The sequence below is a fragment of the Podarcis melisellensis genome (genome assembly GCF_964234715.1).
Source record: "Podarcis melisellensis genome assembly, chromosome: 10".
Classification (NCBI taxonomy): domain Eukaryota; kingdom Metazoa; phylum Chordata; class Lepidosauria; order Squamata; family Lacertidae; genus Podarcis; species Podarcis melisellensis.
Genome location: NC_138542.1, coordinates 56,655,566 through 56,676,894, shown reverse-complemented (window position 1 = coordinate 56,676,894; position 21,329 = coordinate 56,655,566). Strand labels below are relative to the sequence as shown.

Below are 21,329 nucleotides of genomic sequence, written 5' to 3'. Positions count from 1 at the left end.
GTATCCTCCTCTTCCTTCGCGCCGCTGTGGATTATTTCCCCAGCCTCCCGGCGTCTGAGGCGAGAATTGCGCGCGCGCGCTGGTCGGGCGAAGGCGAGCGCTCTCTTAGCTTTCGGTTTCCCCTCCGCGTTTCTCTCCTCACCCCTGTGATGTCAGGTAACGCCGAATCCTAATGGCTTTCTCCCTTTCTCTTTTCCTGCTCCCCACTACGACCGCCTCCCTCGCGCAGCAGAGAGAGAAGAGAGGCTCGATTCCGGGCATCGCAAACCTGGCCGAGGAGGTGGCTGGCGCCGTCGCTGCAGCTTTGCGAGGCGTGAAAATCCGCTTCCCGCGAGGATCCCGAGGACCGCTGCCGCCCCGTGGAGGGAAACGATGTCGAAACAGCTCCACACTTGGCGAGGATAAATGGGCCCGCCGTAAGTGTCACGTTTATTTTGTCATTAGATGCGTTTTTATAGTCCGTCGTCCCGTCCCGACGCGCCCCCACCCACCGCACCATCTACTTTTTCCATTTAAAGAGTCCATAAAGTGTGGAGAGAGGACTTGCTTCCCCCCTGGTCAGAGGTAAGTTGTTGATCTCTGAGGGCGGGAGGAGATTGTTTCATATTTTGTTATTAGTGTTGGGGGGAGATAAGCACAGTTCGTTTCTCTCCGACCCCCTTATCGCCTTTTTAGGGTTCTGTAACAGTGTGACTGCGCTGCTAGGGCTCTGATCTGATATCCCTTCTTCTCAGAGCCCCCCCCCCCCCCGCATAAAAGAAACTCTGAAATTTCCTAGCTTGTGTTGAGTTGGTAGTGCTGTTACTCTGGAGACTTGATTTTATTCCTCCCTCACAGATGTGACTGGGTGATCTTCACAAGGTGCTATTTCCCAATGGTAAAATATTATCTGAATCCAAAGCAAAGTCTGTTACTACACTTTTTTTTTTTGGTAAAAAGCTAAATATGTATTTTAAAAATTCAGGCCAGGATTGAATCTTGCTGTTTTTCAAAGATTATCTTTAGCTGACTTTCGCTGTACCAGAACAAATTCCCCTTGAGTAATTATTTCTATGTATATATGTATTTTGTTTTAAGAATACATATTCTTAAAACAGTACAGTACTGGGAAATTCAGTGGATAAAAGTGAAAAACTCTGAATTGACTTTGAAATAAATATAATCTATTTTCTACTTGTGTATCTTCAGCTCAGTCCTAGTCATGTTTGTTTTTTTGCGACTCAGGAACACCCACTTGTGACCAAGTGGCGATTTTCAGTCGCAAGGTTTATAAAAACTAATCTGGCTCTGGTGGATTCTGAATATAAATATTTTAAAGGGTCCTTACCTGTTTTGATACATGAAGATGATGCTTTTACATCTTGCGTGATAGGCAGTGATCTCGCCTTTAGACAATATTTGGTTTAGCAGCAAAAAGAGCTGTGTTCTGACCCTGAAGAGTTAACTTTCTGTAAATAACCTAGTCAGTTAATGGTCTTTCAGTAGAAATGTAAATCAACCTGATGAAGTTTGCGAATTGGTAGGATATTTGTTTGTTTGTTTGTTTAGTCCTGTGAAAACACTAGTCCTGTGAAAACACGAGTCAGTTTCCTCTGGGATATTATTGGCTTAATGCCACAAGTTAAATCTGGTGTTGGCTAGATAGAGTGAAGAAACTCCAAAGCTTTTAAGGTGGAGCCTTACACTCCAGGATTTTGATTTTGATAACAGTTGCTTAAGTTATTTAATGTTTTATTCCTGTGTGATGTATGTTCCCTATTCTCTAACTTGATGCTGATAGGTTCTAGATGAACAATGTGGATCATGAGGATTAGAGCTATTTTAATCTGTGTTTTATTTGGTATTATGATTTTATAACTTCTTTATGCTGTTACTATTTCTGTGTAGAACTGGTTTTAGTATTGAGATACGGGCATGTTATAGTAAATATACTGTATTTGTGGCCTACTCAAGATGAAATTCTAGCATCTAGAAATTTCATCTAAGAAAGGGATATCATGAATTGATTGTTCAGCAGAGCAGCTGTTTTTAATTGAGCCGTGTTGAACATGAACATGAACTCGGTTGGCTGGTTTGCCAGATGTCCCCCCCACCCCCCAGTTGCTATGAGTATTTTGCTGGCTTGGCCTCCCTGAGGGAACACAAACTCCTGGGCCTGCTGTTTGACTCTCTGGTATGCTATCTGTTTGGAGAATAAAGTCTGCAAAACAGGTTGTGCCATCTCCTGGTGATGACAATCAGATATACAGAAGATAAATTCAGGGAATGTCCATCACCCTTAGGACCCAATATTGGCTCTTTGTTGGGTGCTGTAGCCTTTTGTGTGCGTAGGGAAACAGTGTTTCCCCTGATGAAGCAATATATAGTTGTACTTCCAAAACAAAAAGTATTTTTTTTGTTTGCAGCACCTTGCCATTTTACAGCGCTTTTAAAAGGCAACTAAATAAACTAAAACTAAATCCCTGACTAGTTTTCACTGCAAAGCAACACTAGGACTGTGCTATAAATCAATATATCGTTTGATACTGGGTTTTACATCAAATCGTGATAACTGTTGACATTGCAATTTATCGCAAATGTGTGTGTGGTATACAAAAAGCACAATATTGGAAAAACAGGGACGCCAACTTCCTTCTGTGTGTGCAGCTCTTGCCAACTCCACCTCAGTTGTTCCCTGCCTCCCACAACGGCAAGAAATCGCTGCAGCAGGCTGACTCAAGTATCTCCAAGCTCTCTGAAAAAGGGATAGCAGTCACAGTCCTTCAGCAGCAGCAGCAAATTGCCACAAGTTGCTACAGCAGGCTGACACCAATATCACCAAGCAGATATCGCGAAACAGAGCTTTGAGAAACTTCTTCCCAGCCAGGATTTGGAATTAGCAGGGCACCAGGCACATTTTTGTGCCTAAACATTCTCCATTTGAGAGTGCTTCCAAAAGTCTGGGTGCCATTTTTTTGTCCCTGGCTGATATTCAAGTGAAGGGAGAGGGAAGGGTTACTCTCAATATTCTCTGTACCTTGTACCTAAGAAGGGTTGCTCTCAATATTATCTGCACCTAAGTAAATTTCTGTGCTAATCCGGCTTCTGCAATTGTGGTCAGACAGCTAGCAAACAGTGGCTGTTTGCTAAATCTGTCTGGCAGGTCAAGAGGCCATTTCCTGCCTTGCCAGCTAGCAAGAAACTGCAGCTGTTTGCAAATCTGGCCAGGCCTGCTAAGGGGCCGTTTCCTGCCTTGCGCTTCCTGCCTTAGTAATGCAAAGATAAGAAAGACATGTACAAGCAAAAGGGGAGGGGGTGCTTAGCCAGCAGAAAGACATGTATGAGGGAGATGGGAGGGGGTGTTTAGCAAGCAATATAGATGTGCCATATAAGGGAATAAGTTGAACACTTGCCAACTGATTGGGGAAGTTTGGGGAAAGTATGGGAGGGGGGAGAATGCTCAAAAAGTATAAGAAAGTTTGCTGATGTGTATTGCTTTGCAGCCAGTTTTCAGAAGTTATTCTGCTGGCTGTCTCTGTGCACAGATTGCAATAAACTCTTTTCTCCAAAGAAGAATCTTTCCTGGTGCTTTTTGCTCTCTCTCTTCGGTCCTGGGGACACGGGCTAATGATTCCCTGGCAAGGACAAGGTTCAGCCTACACAAGGATTACTGAAATGTATGTGCTTTGAAGCTTGAGTATATTTTAAGGATAGACAATGTGTTAAGGAGTTAAATGATAAAGAGTAGAGTGTTTTGAAAACTGAACTATGGTACCTATATTTTTAATGTGAACATCAAATTAAACATGTACAGCGGTACCTCGGGTTAAGTACTTAATTTGTTCCGGAGGTCCATACTTAACCTGAAACTGTTCTTAACCTGAAGCACCACTTTAGCTAATGGGGCCTCCTGCTGCTACCGCGCCGCCAGAGCACAATTTCTGTTCTTAACCTGAAGCACTATTTCTAGGTTAGCAGAGTGTGTAACCTGAAGCGTACGTAACCCGAGGTACCACTGTATTAACAGTATCTGCTAAAAATGTGTCACTTAATCTGACTTTCACATTACTTCATGCTTATCAAAATAATAAACTGTTGCCCCCCCCCCCCAAGTGGCACCTAGACATTTTGTTTTGGCTCCCACAACTCAGTTCCTAGAAGTGCTTTGGCTGCTAGCTTTGCTATCCCAGTTTCTAACACTGTCCCCAGCCTCTCCTCTCTCTGTTAACTTTCCATTCCAGTTCTAAGTTGCTTCCTTCCTTGCTCTGGTGATCCAGCCCCTATTCTCCTCCCCTGCTTCTCTCTCTCCCTCTCCCTCTCCCTCTCCCTCTCTCCCTCCTCCCCCCTCCCCTGTGTATGTGTGATATTCTATCTCTCCCCTCCCTTGTTGGTGTGCTTGGTTTTGTGAAGCCAGAGAGGAGCTCCCCTGTGGCACTACCCTGCTGCAAGTTGGAAGGAACTCTCCCCTCCCCCAGTACCATGCTTGGCTTGTAAGTTGCTTCAGAATAAAAGGGGGAGGGAAAGTGTGTTCAGCACAGCTGGCAATGTTCTTCAAATACAAAAGGCATCTCTATTGCCAGAGATTGCCAAAATGCAAATTACCCTTGAAAAAAACAGAAATTTAATTTAATAATTTTTGTTCTGTAAAATTTTATCTGTTCTTTCTGATTTGGCTTGGTTTATAAAAGAAATGCAAATTTTCCTGGCAATAAAAATATAATTTTTGTTTATATTTTCTGTTAAAATGTATCTGTACCATTCTTTTTTGGCTTGGTTTAGAAAAGAAAATTAACAATCAGATTCAATAGTGATTTATATTTGCATATCCTAAAGTGTTACACTGACTTTAATTTTTTTAGGGGACATTCTCTTACCTTTTGATATCTATGCTACTGATTAATTTCAGAGAAATTGTGCTAATTTAAACATTATTGGTACAATAGTACTATAACAGTTGTAACAATATGTTAACTGTAAGTAAAAAATTATCAGTTTTACAGAGTTAGACCTATAAGTAGTAGCTGTTGCCAGGATATTACCTTGTTCGCCTCTACATAGCTTCAGCCTTATTTCAGATACTGTGATATATCGAAATCTCAATGTTTAGCTCGTGCAGTGTTTAACAACCAGATATTGCCCAGCCCTAATCAACACTGAAATATTAAGGTTGCAGTTATCAGTGGAAATATAATTTAATGGAGAATGTAATGCAACAGTTTGTTTAATTATCTGTATTCTATCATAAGTTATAGTCAAATAACTAGAAATAGAAGCACAGCTTGCTTAGGTTGATATGCAGTGGCTTTCCTTCATTTGAAAGTAGTCAATGAGCATGAGTGTTTAAAGAGCCAATCAGGTGTCATCTTGTTATGGCAATGATCCAATCAGGTCACAGTAGGATTCAGCTATCAATGTTATGTACTGGAGCTGAGAGGAGAATGTTTGTCAGCATGTTATATGATTGCTATCTAGTTGGTTGAGGTTTTTCCCCCTTTCATTTAGTGAGCTTGTAATAAATGCGCTCCCACCAGATGTCAAAGAAATAAACAAACAGCTATCTGACTTTTAGAAGACACCTGAAGCAGCCCTTTTAGGGAAGTTTTTAATGTTTGGTCTCTTACTGTGTTTTTATTCTGTTGGAGGCCGCCCAGAGTGGCTGGGGAAAGCCAGCCAGATGGGCGAGGTATAAATTAAAAAATAATATTATAAAATTAAAGAAATGGTGCAAAGAGGACTGGTCACCCAGAAAGCAATGTAAAATAGTACTACAGTGGTACCTCGCAAGACGAATGCCTCGCAAGACGGAAAACCTGCAAGAAGAAAGAGTTTTCTGTTTTTCGAGGTGCTTCGCCAGACGAATTTCCCTATGGGCTTCCTTCGCAAGACGAAAGCCCATAGGGAAATCTCCGGGGGGAGCGCAACGCGTCTTCCCCACTGTCCTTGGACCTCCTCCGAAGGCTGGCGGTGGGGCAGAGAGACCTCCTCCCCCCGCCAGGCTTCGGAAGGTTCCTCCGAAGGCTGGCGGTGGGGTGGAGAGCCCTTCTCCCCGCGCCAGCCTTCGGATGGCTGTTCTGAAGGCTGGCGGTGGACTGCCAGCCTTCAGAACAGGTCCGGGGACAGAGGAGAAGCGCAACGCGCCTTCCCCTCTGTTCCTGGACCTGTCCTGAAGACTTGCGGTGGGAGGAGGGTTTTCCTTCCCACCGCCAACATTCAGAATGCTGTTCTGAATGTTGGTGGTGGGGCGGAAAGCCCTTCTCACCGCAAGCCCCGCAAGCTCCGGGAACAGAGAAGTGCAGCGCGCCTTCCCCTCTGTTCCCGGACCTGTCCTGAAGGTTTGCGGTGGGGAGAAAAGCCCTTCTCCGCATCGCCAGTCCCGCAAGCGGTTTCCATAGGAACGCATGAATTGATTTTCAATGCATTCCTATGGGATACCGTGCTTCGCAAGAAGAAAAAACTCGCGGAACGAATTAATTTCGTCTTGCGAGGTTCCACTGTATTAAGTGAACAAGGCTACAATTATGAAGAAATTAGAAGAAAAATTGGTGGAAACTAAACCAAAGGTGGCATTTCTAAATTTTGAAGAGGTGTAAGGAGACTCGGACACGGGTGGTGCTGTGGGTTAAACCACAGAGCCTAGGACTTGTTGATGAGAAGATCGGCGGTTCGAATCCCATGACGTGGTGAGCTCCCGTTGATCGGTCCCTGCTCCTGCCAACCTAGCAGTTCAAAAGCACGTCAAAGTGCAAGTAGATAAATAAGTACAGTGGTGCCCCGCAAGACGAACGCCTCGCAAGACGAAAAACCCGCTAGACGAAAGGGTTTTCCGTTTTGGAGGCGCTTCGTAAAACGAATTCCCCTATGGGGTTGCTTCGCAAGACGAAAAAAATCTTGCATCCCCCTGTGGGTTTTTTTCGCTTTTTTCACCCTTTTCTTAAGCCGCTAAGCCGCTTATCAGCTGTTCCGCTGATAAGCTGCTTAACAGCTGATCGCTGGAAGCCGCTTGACAGCTGTAGCGCTAATCCGCTAAGCTGTCAATGGGCTTGCTTCGCAAGACGAAAAAACCGCTATACGAAGAGCCTCACGGAACGGATTAATTTCGTCTTGCGAGGCACCACTGTACCGCTCTGGCGGGAAGGTAAACAGCGTTTCCGTGTGCTGCTCTGGTTCACCAGAAGTGGCTTAGTCATGCTGGCCACATGACCCGGAAGCTATACGCCGGCTCCCTTGGCCAATAAAGTGAGATGAGCGCCTCAACCCCAGAGTCAGTCACAACTGGACCTAATGGTCAGGGGTCCTTTTACCTTTACCTAAGGAGACTGTTACTAGAAAATCAGCCTGATAAAGGCAAGAAGAGGTGCACAACAGCAAGTGATGATAGAAGAATTAAGAGACTGCCTACGTGACAGAAGAAAATCATCTGGATGTATTCAAGATGACATGGCGCAGTGTAACGTGAAGTTGACTGCAAGGACTATTCGGCGCAGACTGCAGGAATATGGTCTAAATTCCAAGGAAAAAGCCATTGATACCTCTGTTTGAAAAGATTAAACTGGGCTAAAACCCATGTTAATTGAACAGCGGAACAATGGGACAGTTACTTTAAATGATGAGACTCAAATCTCCCTGCTTGGTAGTGATGGCATGAAATACATGAGGAGAAGAATTGGAGAAGATTTACATCCTACTTGTACTACACCTAACATGAAACACCTAGTTAGTGTTATGATCTGGAGTTGTATGACAACAAAATGTGTGGGCAGAATTGCATCATTAATGGGAATGTAAATGCCCAAATATACATAGCCCAGACCCTAACCCAATTAAAAATCTATGGAATGGATCCAACTAAAAAAACTGGTTATGTCAGAAGCTATGCAGCCATAAAACCAAATTAATAAAGACAATAATTCAATCTTGGTTTCACATTATTACAGCTGCAGAACTAAAAAAATTGGTTCATTCCATGGGAAGGTGTTGTTAGGTCGTAATTAAAGCTAAAGGTTACCCAACTAAGTATTACCGTATTTTTCGCACCATAGGGCGCACCGGACCATAGGGCGCACCCAGTTTTTAGGGGGGGGAATCAAGAAAAAATATTTCCCCCCCAGCCCCAAAGAGCAGCGTACAGGCTGCACACAACCTCTCCCTACCAGAGGGGTTGCGTGCAGCTATGGAACAACCCAAGGCAGCGAGCGGGATGGATCCCGCTCGCTGTTTTGGCTTCCCCTTTAGCCCCGTGCAGCCTCTCCTTGCCGGAGGAATTGCACGCAGCTATGGAAGAAGGCAAGGCAGCGAGCGGGATGGATCCTACTCGCTGTTTTGGCTTCCCCTTTAGCCCCGTGCAGCCTCTCCTTGCTGGGAGACGCTGTGCAGGGCTAAAGAAGCCATAGCCCCGTGCAGCCTCTCCCTGCCGGAGGGGTTGCGCGCGGCTATGGCACAAGCCTGCATTCGCTCCATTAGGACGCACATACATTTCCCCTCAATTTTTGGAGGGGAAAAACTGTGTCCAATAGAGCGAAAAATACGGTAACTGATACTCTGAGAATCTTAGTATATATCATTTTTTCTGTGTTTCACATTTCTTCTTTGACTGGTGTTATAATAAATAATCCTTCATAAATGTTATTGCATTACATTCTTCATAAAATTATCTTTCTATTGATATAATTTTATAGTATTACCCCCAAAAAGTGGTGTTATGAACCATCAAGCCTCTGAAATACTTTTTTCCAAAGGGTTTCCACAATTTTGGCCACTAGTGTATATATAATAACCAGTAACTAATCAGCAACCAATCTTATAAGTCATTTTTTAAAAAAAAAATTGCAATCCTTTCCACTCAGTTTCTTAGCACAATTAAATAGATATCCTTTCAGTTTTGTAGAGATTTCAATTATTTTATTGTCTCATGTTGTACTAGAGCTAATGTTTGCTGCTAGAGCAAAAGTGGCTCACTTTACATTTCCTTATTTTGGGCACTGTGACCTAAGCTAATTTAAAACCTTTGTTTTATCCCCCCACCCCCACCCCTTAAGATATTTTCGTGCATCTTTTTGTGAACGATACTTGTGTATTGAGGGATGTTATGCTTTTAAGTGGCAGATCAATCTTAACCAAATTTGTCACTTCTCTTTGAATATCATCTTTATTATCTTTCTGTGTAGCAATTCCATATGTATTGAAAAAGTATAGATGTATGGGAACCATGCATTATTTTTGTTTGTTTTTCAGAAACCTTATGAGAATACTGATACTACTGAAGATTAAATAAACTTGGATAAATTCAGAAATAACCAGTCGTAAGTATTGATTTGTTACTTAATTCAGTTGCTGTTCATTTTTTGCAGATCATAGAAACTAGGGGATATGTATATTTTAATGTGCTGCATTACAGTGCCCTGTCATGGCTAATCACAGCTTCCATGAGTTTATGAAGCAGAAACATACACAACCTGTTTTTAATGCAGCTGTCATCATTGTTCCCTAACCCTAACCCCCCCCCCACACTTATGATGGAGTTATGTTTCCAGATCCTGTGTGTATACTTGAAATCGGGTAAAGTGGGAAGGGTGCGGTTGAGAGGGGCTGGAAAGCAGCTCTCTCGGCAGACCATGTCTGTCCCACCCACCTGCCTTCAGTGACCAGAAAGTTGAGCTGGGGGGGTTGGTGGTAAGCTTGGGCAATGTATCAACACATCTACCAGGACCAGTTTGAGGGCCAGAGTACGATGGCACCTTCACCTGGCGGTGGAGGGACTTGGGAGCAGCGCTGATTTCACTTGCGGCATACCATTAGGTGAAGCTGCTATTGTTCTCTGGCCCTCAAAACTGCAGAGGAAGGAACAAGCTGCATCAGCAAGGCCTGGGGCCTATGCAGCTTGTTCCTCCCTTGGCTGCCCACACCTCAGTGGAGTAGTTTAACAAAGCCCTCGCCCTGCCACTGGCTCAAGCGGTGGTAGGGGGCTTCTTTAAATGGTTCTACGCTGCTCTACACTGAGGGGTGCGCGGCCGCCTGCACCTCAGCAGAGCACTTTAATGAAGCTCTACTTCCGGCTCACTAACTCAGCTAGCAGTGGGAGGCTCCTCCCCAGCTGAGCGGAGTGGTTCAACACAGCCCGCACACTCCTCTTACTTGTATGTGAGACTGAGAGACACCAGGGCTTGCTCACCATTTAGGGCTGGTCAGTGTATCTTGATTGCTTCTTCCTTTCCTGAGGTGGAAAAAAGCAGCTGAGATAAATCCCATGGATTGTGATACATTAACATGTTGCGGCATTTAGCTGCTAATATGTTGAAAACCAGGTATTGCCCAGCCCTAGTTGAATAGTCACACCAGTTACCCCTTGCCTAGTTAACCTGATCTTGACTGAGACCATGGTGTATGGGGGGAGGACTTTAAGCCCTGGCCCTGCTACATTCCCAACTGGAATTGCCCCCAAGCCAGCTGTTTACAGAACAGCCAGTTCCACACATTAAAGGCATGATAGTGCTGTGCTGTTGTCTTGTTGTCCCTAGCTTTGCATTATCTCCTTGCATTGAATTATTATTATTGGCAGCCTGTTCCTGTGCGGGTTTATTTGGATGTAAATTTGTTACTTGCTCCCACATACATGTGCATAGGATTGCTATATGTCTGAGAATTCACAAAACTACCTTTATGTATTTCCTCCCTGAACTTACAGTGAACTTATTGGTGTGTTGTCAGCCCGACCCACAGGGAATTATTCTGCAGTTCCTACTTTTTAAATATTACTGCATACATGAAAGTATATTTGTTTAAAATCTTTTATTTTCTCCCTCACTTGTCAGATTCCTGAAAAGAAAAGAACTATCAGCACAATGGATTGGAGCACAAGATCTACCCTGACCTCCAACTTTCAGACAAACAATGTTCAAATTCAGGAACAACATCAGTCGCAACAATTTACAGCAGCAGATTTTCAAGCAAATGCATCTGTTCAAAATTCTGGAACTTACTCTGGAAATGATCAAGCCATAAAAATACTCTCTAATAGAATGAATACCCTTGCAAATAACTTGCCTTTTCAAAATCCTGGAGGCTCCAATACTTTACGTCCTATTCTGCCTAAAACATCTGTACATAATGACGTTCAGCCAGCCCACCTTGTTCTTACGCTACATCCCAATTCACTTGGACATGTTTCCTCTGAGAATGTCCAGATGGCTGATGGCATGACTCAGAATTCGAGTTTGACAAAGAATGTGCATATTTCCTCCCCTGTAGTCGTACAAGGTAGTACTGAAAATCCTATGCAAAATATACCTCAGAAAACAGTTAATCTGCCTATTGCCTTGGATAGCTACAATAATCGACCATTACAGAATCATTCTACTTCTATGACTACTTCAGTATATTGGCAAAAGAGCCAAAGTAATACATGTTCAATAGGACTGCCAACGCCGGTGCACTACTATCATGTTAATGGACCTGCTACCTACCAAATAGATACTACAGTGCCTTTTAACCAGGCATCAAGTCAGTACTCAAATTCTCAGCAGAACCTTTCATGTCTTGTTTTCCCTTTACAGCAAAATACTCAAAACCAAATCATTGGCCCAAGTTCAAGCCTGAAAGCAGCTTTGCATTCACAATACTATGCCCCTAATACTGTAAGTCCTATACAGTATGGAGTACCAGCCCATCATAATTCTAAGAATGCAGCACAGACCTTCTCTCAAGATCGAAATCCACCATCATACCCAGTTCCTCCTGCACAAAGAAACCATGGACAGTTTGTACTTCGACAGGCAGTTGCAAATATATCCCATAAAAATGTACAGAACTACCACAGTCCTAGGTTGGATCAAAGTAGTAATCTGTATTCAACTCAGCTTAGTGAAAAACATCAATCTGTACCATTCACCCAAGAAACTAATGCAGTAAGCAACACTCCATATAGTGCAAATGGATATAGGACTTCAAATCAGCTTCCTAATGAACTGGCCAAGTCATCAGTTGAAGTTGGAGCAAGCCTTTGTAACAGTGTGCGAGTTGTTGGAACAGTTCCTTCTGATGTCGCTTTAACACCACAAACGGGTAGGACTTTGGAACAAGAAAAGAATCTAGCCAATGGCTCAAGACATTTTCCTGAGAACTTGAAGGATAAAATAACAAAAGAGAGACTAGTACTGGATGGAAAAAAACTGCATGAATTGAGGAAGGTATTTTCAAAATTAGATAACTATAAAATGAGATTTAAAATGTACCTATCTTCAGTACAGAATGGTCAGGCTGCTGACACTTCCGTTCACAATCAAAATGCTGTTCAGAGTCAAAATGCTGCCACCTCACTTGCTTCTTACAATACCAATCTCAATCTGTCTTTGCCACTGCCAAAGGATTCCAATCAAGCAATTCAGCCTCTTCCACATGATACCACTCAATCATTTCCTCCTATGTCCTACAGTTCTGGTGAAGTCAAATATGCTCCTTTATCAGTGAAAACCAATAATCACTTAGAGCCAATTCTAAGGCATATGCTTAAAGGTACTACTGATGAAAATATGTTATTTAACGATTATGTTGAAAAAGGAGGGTCCCATCATTTGGCCATCAAAGATCATTCATCTAGTGCTCCTATGCTTTCTAGCAGTGATGTATCTGAAACTCGTGTGAATAATATTGATGATGCTTCTAAACTGAGGTCAAACATTACAATGGATTCTACCCAAGTGCCTTTGACATGCACAAAAAATGGTCCTGGTTATGAACTGACTACAAGATCTGCCATCGATCAATTGGGGAGTTGGTGTAAGAGTAAAATGGAAATCCCTGGCCAGTATTTTACTGACAATGTTCCGAGTTCAAATCAGAACCCACCTGCCTCAAATGGATCATCCTTATCAAAAAAAGAAGACAGAGAGTGCATTGAGCAGAGTAACACTTGTCTGCAAAAAAATGAAAGAAAAACTGTAGCTGGGAGCAATGAAAATATTTGTGATACATTTAATTTAGCTTCTCTTCAGAAAGCAACTGTTCAAGAAGCAGGCGTAATGCAGAAGTCCTCAGTTACTGGAAATCCTTCTGTAATGACAGACGTTAGTTGGGAGGTAGTAAAAAAAGGTCTTGCTTTATGGACCAAAAATTTGCCAGGAACTTTGAAACACTTATGTAAAAATAAAGATTCAACTGTGTCTTTGTCCTTATCAGAAGTTGGAGTAGATGGGGGAAAAACACAGCAGATTTTGGAAAATCTTCCCACTTCATTAACTCAGAAAGACCAAACTAAAGTTACAGTTGGATCAACTGAAACAACTATGTCTTCTGCACCTTCCTCTCTTGGAAAAAAACTTGATGCCGTAAATTCCAATTTACTGAAGGGTTCTGAACTCCAAGTTGCCATTGTTACTCCATTGATAATATCAAAAGAGAGTATTCAACATGAAGTGCAGAAAAAAACTCATTCATCTCTGTTGGAAGAAATGTATCCAATTATTGAAGAAAACGGTGTATGTAATTTACAAGAGCTTAGGTCCTTAGTACCAGCTGCTGATGAAGGGGCAGGAGGAACTCTTTGTTCATCTTCAAACACAGGTATTACTGTTAAGAAAGAAGATATAGATATGCATGAAAAAACCACCAAATCCAGTGAAGAAACCTTGATAGTGAAAGCTGAAATGAACAAGGATTGCTTAATTCATCAAGTTCCTCAGAAAGATGTAAAATCTTTCAAAAGTAGTTCAGATTTGCAAGAACCAGGAGATGCTGTTGAAGTTGTGCTGAACGACACTCTGTTCAAGATATCCAGTGTGTGTACTCTTGTACAAGGTGATGAGTTTTACAATTCACAAATTGCTTGTATTTTTAATAGTAGCCCTTTGAAGTCTAGTAAGAAAAATGACACTTCAGAAGAATATATGCCGTATTTGCATCATAGTGAGCAGCATTCTGGCCTTTTGAAAAGTGAATCTGAAATTATCATGAGTGCCTCAGAAGGAGATACCTTTTTGCCATCCCAAGACCACTTATCAGATGCCACTACAGAAAAGCTGTTAGACGAATTGTCGAATTTAGAGATTCCTCAAAGTGGGAAAGCTTCAAATGAGGGGAATGTCATTGATTCTGAGGAAGGAAAAAGCATTTCCATGCCCCAAAGTACTCCTCTTTCAGGAGAGAAACTTAAGCAGGATACACTCTATGATTGTATTCATAGTGCAGACTTCAGCAGTGATAATGAGGTTTTACCTGTAAATAAGGGAAACATATTCAGCAGTAGTATTGCAGATGGAACGAACGCTACTGCAAAAGAGGATGCCACAAAAAATGTGCTATGTGAAGAAAATCAACCAGATTCTGGAATCGACACTGAAGCTCCTAAAATAGTACTAAACGATCAGCTGACTGAACTCTTGAAAGAATTTCCTTATGGAATCAGTTTTCCAAAGGCTTTAAAAACCCCAGAGAATAACGATTTTGTGACTAAACTAAGTGAGAAAGAAGATGAAGAAAAGCCTCAAAGTTCTGTGGAAACTCCCTCACAAATACAAATAACAATATTAACTTCTGAACAGATGAAAGAAATGTTTCCTGAACGGAGTCAATCTTCCTCTAACATACCAAAAAACTGTGAAGTTGACCAGTTTTCAACAGAATTTAAAGATGACTTGATGGAAGAGAATAAAAGGCATAGTCAAACTGATCAAGCTGTACCTTATGACAGCCGAAATATCTCAGCAGAAACAACAGCTGCAAAACCCAGTAAGCATAAATATTGCTGCCTCCAGGGTTGGCTAGCTTCAACAATGGGAGTGGAGCCGTGTAAATGCATACTGCCTGAAAAAGTTGCCTCAAAGCAGAAGGTGGACATTTGTCCACAGTCTAAAACTGTATCTAAAGTCAAACCAGAAGCTGATGCAAAAACTGGTCTTCAAGAAAATGAATCTAAAATAGATCCTGAAATTGTTCCACTTTCATCTCTAGAAAAACTAGGCTCTCAAGAACTTAATATACCTGTCAAGCAGGAAATGGAAGAATTGCCACTCCATACATCTTCTCCTACTTGGACGACTGAAACAATTGAAATTAAAATACAGAACCGCACACGTGAGAGAGATAATGTCTCTGCAGATAAAACACAGTGCCATTCAAGCACAAAAGATTTAAAAGTGGTTGCTGCTAGAACTCTCTCCAAGATTGAAACCTCGGTTAAACAGAGAACATCAAAAGAAAAACATGTTGTAAGATCAAAGACAGATCATCGAAGGAGAATAGATATAAAGCGCAACACATACCAAGAAAGATATAAAATTAAACGGGACTCCAATGAAACACGCATTATTAAGGGACCAACTTTGAGTAAGGGTTTGAAGAGAAAAATGGCAATAGGAAAAAAGCATAAGGCTATGGTAAACCAGAATAATGATGCCATAAAGTCCCCAAATATAAACAGTATTAAAATTAAGAGCCCTCAGCATAAATCTACCATGCTTTCACCAGAACATTTAAATGTAAGGAAGAAATTAGATTTTGAGAAAAACTACGGATACAAAAAAAATTTGGAGCACACGAGGATAAACAATGAACCAAGTAGGACTGAGCATATTGAACACAATGAAGAAAGTATTCAAAGGAAAAGTCTGAAGCTAAATTTGGAAAAATTTGCGTATTCAAAAGAGAAGAAAAATGTAGGCAATTACAGAAATCATTTAGATGCATCACCAAAACACATGAGCCATGCTTCCAATATACTTAAAACTCCCTTCTCGGTTAAAGAGACTGTGCTAGATACTCGTAATAGAGACAAGCGACTTGAGAGATCTCTTTCTGATAAAAAAACATGTTTCAGCAGAAGAACTGGTATACTGTCAATTTCTCTACAAAGAGAACAAAAGAAAAAATATTTGAACCAAGTTGCATTCAAAAGGATTGCACAGAAAACCATTTGTTTGACAAACTTAGATTCACATTCCAAACCAGTATGGCATGTGAAATCCAGTAGTGCTTCAGCATTGTGTGAGGATCAAAAGAACAGCAGCGCATCCTCTCAGCATCCAGAAATGGAGAAACCGAAAATGCTTGAGTTCAAAATGTGCCCAGAGATATTGTTTGGAAAATCAGTCTCAGAAGAACAACTTTTAGATGGAAAGAATCTTCCTGAAAAAGACAAAACCCCTATCACAGGTACGGTATGATATGATCAAGCCAACCTGTAATACAACTCCTGTTAAATAGGAAGTTGTAAATGCAGACTTGTATTAGTTTTAGTATTTCCCCTGCTTAAGTTTACATTTTAAAATGTGTTTTGTGTGTGCGTGTTGGTGTCAAGGAGCTGTCAGTCGAGCACAGCTCATCCACAAGGCAGGAAACTTGAGACACAAGATGCTTTTAACTTTTATTAACAGAAAGTTTCCTGCCTTGTGGATGAGCTGTGCTCGACTGACAGGAGAGGCAAGCATAGCAGAGTTCCTCATTAGCTTCACAAAGACTGTCTTAGCAGGTAACCAGTGAAGTAATCTTAGAGGTACTTAGCTAACTTAGATGATTAAAATGCATATACGTAACAGTGGTGAGCTTGAGTACATTTCTTTTTAGGGTTAACATGAATGATATGATTAATTAATACTTAAGCATCCAGAAACCTGTTAAAGGACAAGAAACTACGAGAAGGAAATAGCTGGAGGGAATGAATCATGCTTTATGTTGTCTCTATACTAATGCACAGAGTATGGGATTCAAGCAAGATGAATTGGAGCTCATAATACAGGATAGCAAATATGACCTGGTGGGCATTGCTGAAACTTGGTGGGATGAGACTCATGACAGGAATGTAGGAATTGGGGGGTATAGCCTGCTCAAAATGAATAGAACAAACAGGAAGGGAGGAGGAGTAGAATTATATGTAAAGGGATGTGTTCACTGGTGAAGAGATCCAGCATCTGAAGCATAGAAGACAGAGAAACAACAGTGACCTTACTGTGGATGTCTGCTATAGACTGAATAGTTGGATTGTGCCTTCCTAGAGCAAGTAGTAGGTCCTCTGCGTGGAGAAGATAGGGGAACACCTGGCTTTCCAATACTACATGTGAAAAGGATATAGGGGGCTTAACATGAGTCAATAGGGAGATGCAGCAGCAAAAAAGGTAATGGTATTGGCTACATCAACAGACTTATAATGGCCAGATCAAGGGAAATAACAGTACTGCTCTATTCTGCCTTGTTCAGACCTCACTTGGAATGCTGGGTCCAGTTCTGGGCACCACAATTTAAGAAGGATATTGATGCATGCTAGAACGTATGCAGAGGAGAGTGACCAAGATATCAAGGTTCTGGAAACCAAGCCAGAGGAACGGTGGAGCAAAATATTAGTTTTCCTCCCTGTCCGTCAGTATTTCACAATTGAGCTGGTTTTGGAGGGTCTTTCAGAGAAATCTACCATAATTATTTGACTTATTCAAACTTTTAGAGATCTGCCTTAGGTTTTTTGTCTAAAGGTTTTTATTGACTTCTAACATTGGGAGAAACCTATTGTGTGTGGATGGTGCCATTCTGGTTACATAGAATAAATAAAAATGGAAGGAGGAGGAGGGGAAATAAAGAAAGAACATCCCATTCTTCATCTGCTAGCTATATAGATAATTATTCAACACATCCACTGAACAATCCATCTTCTATAGACCAATATTCTCTTCAGTCCTCACACCCAGATGTCATAAGTTCATATTTTTATTCAAAAAGTCTATTAAGAAGTTTCCAATCGTTAGTAAATCTTGACACTGATTTTTCTCTGCTTAAAACACTCGTTTCACCATCTCTTAAGTCCAGTAATTTCAACATACATTGGAAGAGTTTTGGTTTCAGTTGAAAATTGACCTTCAAAACCCTCAGTATCAGTTTATGTACTTGCATGTAATATTTTTAAGCTTTATTACACATCAATCAAGCATGATAAAATGTCACTTCATTTTCTTGAACATTCTGAAAACCCCGCTGAAACAGACCAAAGTTTCATGTAGCTCAGGCTTTTAGGTGCAACAGCCTCCAGGTAAATTCCCTTGAGTATTGAAAAGGCGGGCATTTTTTGCAATGTGTTTCACCAATGCTTGGCTCTAGAGGGTTTCCAAGTAAAGGAAGTTAATAGTTGAGAAATAGCCAGTGAGAGAACAACTTTGTATATTTTGTGATCTATGAATACATGGGTTGCTTCAGATCATTGTACTACATCGACCGTGGGGTGTTTGTGGTTGTCCCTGACCCAAGTATATTAGTCTGAATTTCATAGACAACTGACTGTTTACTCATTACTTGCAATTATCACTTGCAGCTGTCAAAAGTAAAAGAGAAGACTGGTTAAATTACAACCCTGTTAAGAGAAGGAAAACTGAAGAATGTGAAGCTCAAGGTAACTTCTAAAATCCATATAAGGATAATGCCAAAATTAGGGCCAACCAGAATATCGCAAAATAGTGCAGAAGTTCTGCAGAATTCCTCATCAGAAAATTTACAAATGAAATAAATGGGAGGCAGCAAAAAGTAAGGTAACTTTTTGATTTCCTGTTATAAATCAATAAACTTGATTTTGTGAGGTTGAATGCTAGCTTGAAACTGACTTGGCACTTAGTGAGGCACTTGATGGAGGGAGGACCCTTCATTCTCAGAAGAAGCTTCCCTAAGTGCCAAAGTCCAGACTTCAACCAACTCTCCACATTAATATTGTCCAAGGTGGTCTAGTTATGGACAACATATATGTCTATTGCAGAGAACAGATGTAACTAGCCTCTTAGGTGTACCACTCTGTCCTGGCAGCTCCAAGATAGTGGTGGAACTAGCCACAGCACAGGATACCATGCCATACCTATATTGCCTCAATAACATGTCTGTTAAGGTTGTGACTTGTCTAGTATTTTGAAGCTTGAGTGAACTTGGAAAGCCTTAACACAGCATAGCGTGTTAAACCAAACTTATTGGCTAGCTGAATATCATGGTTGAATAGTAATGATGCACTTCTATACTTGCCTACTCAAAAGTACGTTTTAGCAGATTCAATCGGACTTACTCCCAGTATTGTTTTTTATATATAGCTTTGGAGTTTTGGCAGGAAAAGCTGAATTTTGCAAGTCTGTCTATCTCTATAAATCCTCCAGATTAACAGTGCAATTGTTTCACTATTCTGCAGTTAATGATGGCATTCCTCTTGATACTGCAATAAAATTATTGGATGGAATGCCTGTGAAGGATTCTAAAGCTACATTTCAGACCTACAAGAAAATGCATCTGGAAAAAAGAAGCCGAAGCCTAGATAGCACTCCCTTAAACTAAATGTCACAAATGTGAGTAATATCATGGGCATGTCTTGTTTATGGTGCATGTATTTGATGGAATTGGGCCATAAAGTAAAAAGTGACTGACGGGGTGGGCACTGTAAAAATGATTATTGCACACACTGAGATGTTTTATGTTCAAGAAAAGATTCAAAAATTGTTTTCCCATAGAATTTACAAATAATTTTAACAATTGAATGTCTCACATTTTGCAATTAATAAATTCCCCTGTCTGTTTAATTCCATCATTTTGTCTAAAAAACGAGGATGATAGCAATGTAATTGCAGAAAGAAGCCAGTGGATTTTTATCCTTCTTTTTAAAAAGACATGTAATGAAAATATAGTTTATTGGTTTATCGGTTTCCTATAAAAACTAAGAAAACAATAACAATATTTTCAACTCACCCCCCTCTCTGAAGAGCAGAGATAGTGTTAAATACATTAGAATCAAGACCTAATGAGAATAGACCAAAGTGTCATTCCACAGTGTCCCATGAGCAGTTGATGGACAGAAGCAATGTTCAATAGATTCTGCGTAATCAATAAAATTGTAACATGCCATATAAATACTTGTTTCTTTTTCCAGTTTGATGGTCCTCATTGTGATGTTGTTAACTTATATTGTTATATTGTTGTTAACTGTCCTGTATCTGTAACAATCATAGCATTTTTAAGAGAGAGAGCAATTTTGTTTTGTCTGAACTTTGGAGAGATAGTTAAAAACATGAACAAAAGCAGATAAGCCTTGGGTATGCACCAGGGAGCACTGGAAACTGTGTGCTGCTATCCAGTTTTGCTGAACTTTACAAACTTTTCACTTTATTTATAATTTTCTGTTATTTGAGACTTGTTGATTTTCAGATGTGTTTTTTTATAAGGAAAAGTTGCAAATACCTCTGTTGAATATCTCCACTTTGATTGAAATGTAATTGTATTTGAAAACCCAGTTTGCATTTTGACCAAAACTTTGTGAGTCAAAATATTATCAGGATTCACCAGCCAGTTATTTAAACAAATCCTCTGTAAGCTATATTAGCTAAGGGTTGTACTTAACTGTATTACTCAGCTGACTTTAAGGCTTCTTTCAGCCGAAGGGAAACAAAAATGATTTCTCCCTCCTCCAGCAGCTCTTATGCCCCACTGAATCTTCTCTGGAAGATCCCCAACCATCCGGAGCAAATTTCAGGGTGGGTGCTTCAGGGGGTGGAGCACCCACTCTGAAATTGTTTCCTCCCCCGTTCCACTGCTAAAAGCCTTATTGTCAGTTGAACAACACTCTGGGAATACAACCAAGTATGTTTCCAAATATATGCCCTAGAAACTATTCTGATGTTGAATATTCATTTTTAAGTGCCTTTTGTATTATTTTGTATATTTGATGATACTTTATAACATTGTCATTTATTGATTGTGGTTTTTTATAAAAAGAAGTTACATGAACTCAGTGCTACTGTTTCTTAATGCAATTAAAAGCATACTTATTTTGTCAATGGTTTTTTTTTTGTGTATTTGAAAGAATACTTGCTTGAATTTTAATCTGAGTGGTTGAAGTAATCTTTCCAAACATACAACAATATCCCTAGGTACGTCCAAGGCCCTTGTTTGGGGTCCACCTATTCTGTGAGCTCGTATAATGTCAATGGAGGTGAGTGGGTGAGGCGTCTAGATTCAAACTGCTGAAGCAATTTAAAACAAAAGCTCTCATATACGACTATCATTGAGCACTTCATGTACTGTTTGCGTTACATCAGCTATGTGATCAGATAACATCTCAATCTTAGCTTCATGTAGCTGCAGAGCAGCATTTCAGCCTCTTGCTAGAGCCTGACTTACATTCCTTTCCCACAGGGGCCTTTATAGTTTTACATCCCCATTTGCGTAGAAGTACCAGACTGTTGCAGATATTAATATTGTGCAGTTTGAAGCGACTGGAAGCATAAGAAAAGACTCCTTTTGGAATAAATCATTGTCCAGACCCATAAAAATATTATTAAAACTTACTGGCAGAAATCTTTAATAAAAGAAAACAGAATACATCAAATGATATGTCCAGACCATGGGTCAGCAAACTT

At 40.8% G+C, this 21,329-nt stretch overlaps 1 protein-coding gene and 1 long non-coding RNA gene across 5 annotated transcripts; both read left to right on the top strand.

Moving 5' to 3' along the window:
• The first annotated feature begins 258 nt into the window (after positions 1 to 258).
• Positions 259 to 20,747, top strand: RESF1 (retroelement silencing factor 1). 3 transcript variants are annotated; one of them, XR_014172132.1, is made up of 5 exons: positions 259 to 416; positions 9,211 to 9,278; positions 10,788 to 16,119; positions 18,260 to 18,473; positions 19,112 to 19,250. XR_014172132.1 is itself a non-coding variant. In XM_081926711.1 (5 exons), exons 3-5 carry the CDS (start codon positions 10,818 to 10,820, stop codon positions 19,252 to 19,254), a joined length of 5,523 nt encoding a protein of 1,840 aa, XP_081782837.1. In that variant the 5' UTR covers positions 259 to 416; positions 9,211 to 9,278; positions 10,788 to 10,817; the 3' UTR covers positions 19,255 to 20,747. The 3 variants fall into 3 exon arrangements, 2 of the variants coding, with proteins under 2 accessions (XP_081782837.1, XP_081782838.1); XM_081926711.1 differs by having other exon boundaries at positions 18,260 to 18,337; positions 19,112 to 20,747; XM_081926712.1 differs by lacking the exon at positions 259 to 416 and adding an exon at positions 436 to 564 and having other exon boundaries at positions 18,260 to 18,337; positions 19,112 to 20,747.
• On the top strand, positions 16,126 to 17,853 carry LOC309378893. 2 transcript variants are annotated; one of them, XR_014172262.1, is made up of 3 exons: positions 16,126 to 16,343; positions 16,385 to 17,049; positions 17,404 to 17,853. It is a non-coding gene; the product is annotated as an uncharacterized lncRNA (long non-coding RNA). The 2 variants fall into 2 exon arrangements; XR_014172263.1 differs by having other exon boundaries at positions 16,385 to 17,853.
• Positions 20,748 to 21,329: the final 582 nt, after the last annotated feature.

Coding starts and splice junctions, on each gene's coding strand:
- RESF1 (XM_081926711.1), top strand. CDS start 10,818: ATGGATTGGAGCACAAGATCTACCCTGACCTCCAACTTTCAGACAAAC. Junction 16,120..18,259: donor AGACAAAACCCCTATCACAG/GTACGGTATGAT, acceptor TATCACTTGCAG/CTGTCAAAAGTAAAAGAGAA. Junction 18,338..19,111: donor TGAAGAATGTGAAGCTCAAG/GTAACTTCTAAA, acceptor ACTATTCTGCAG/TTAATGATGGCATTCCTCTT.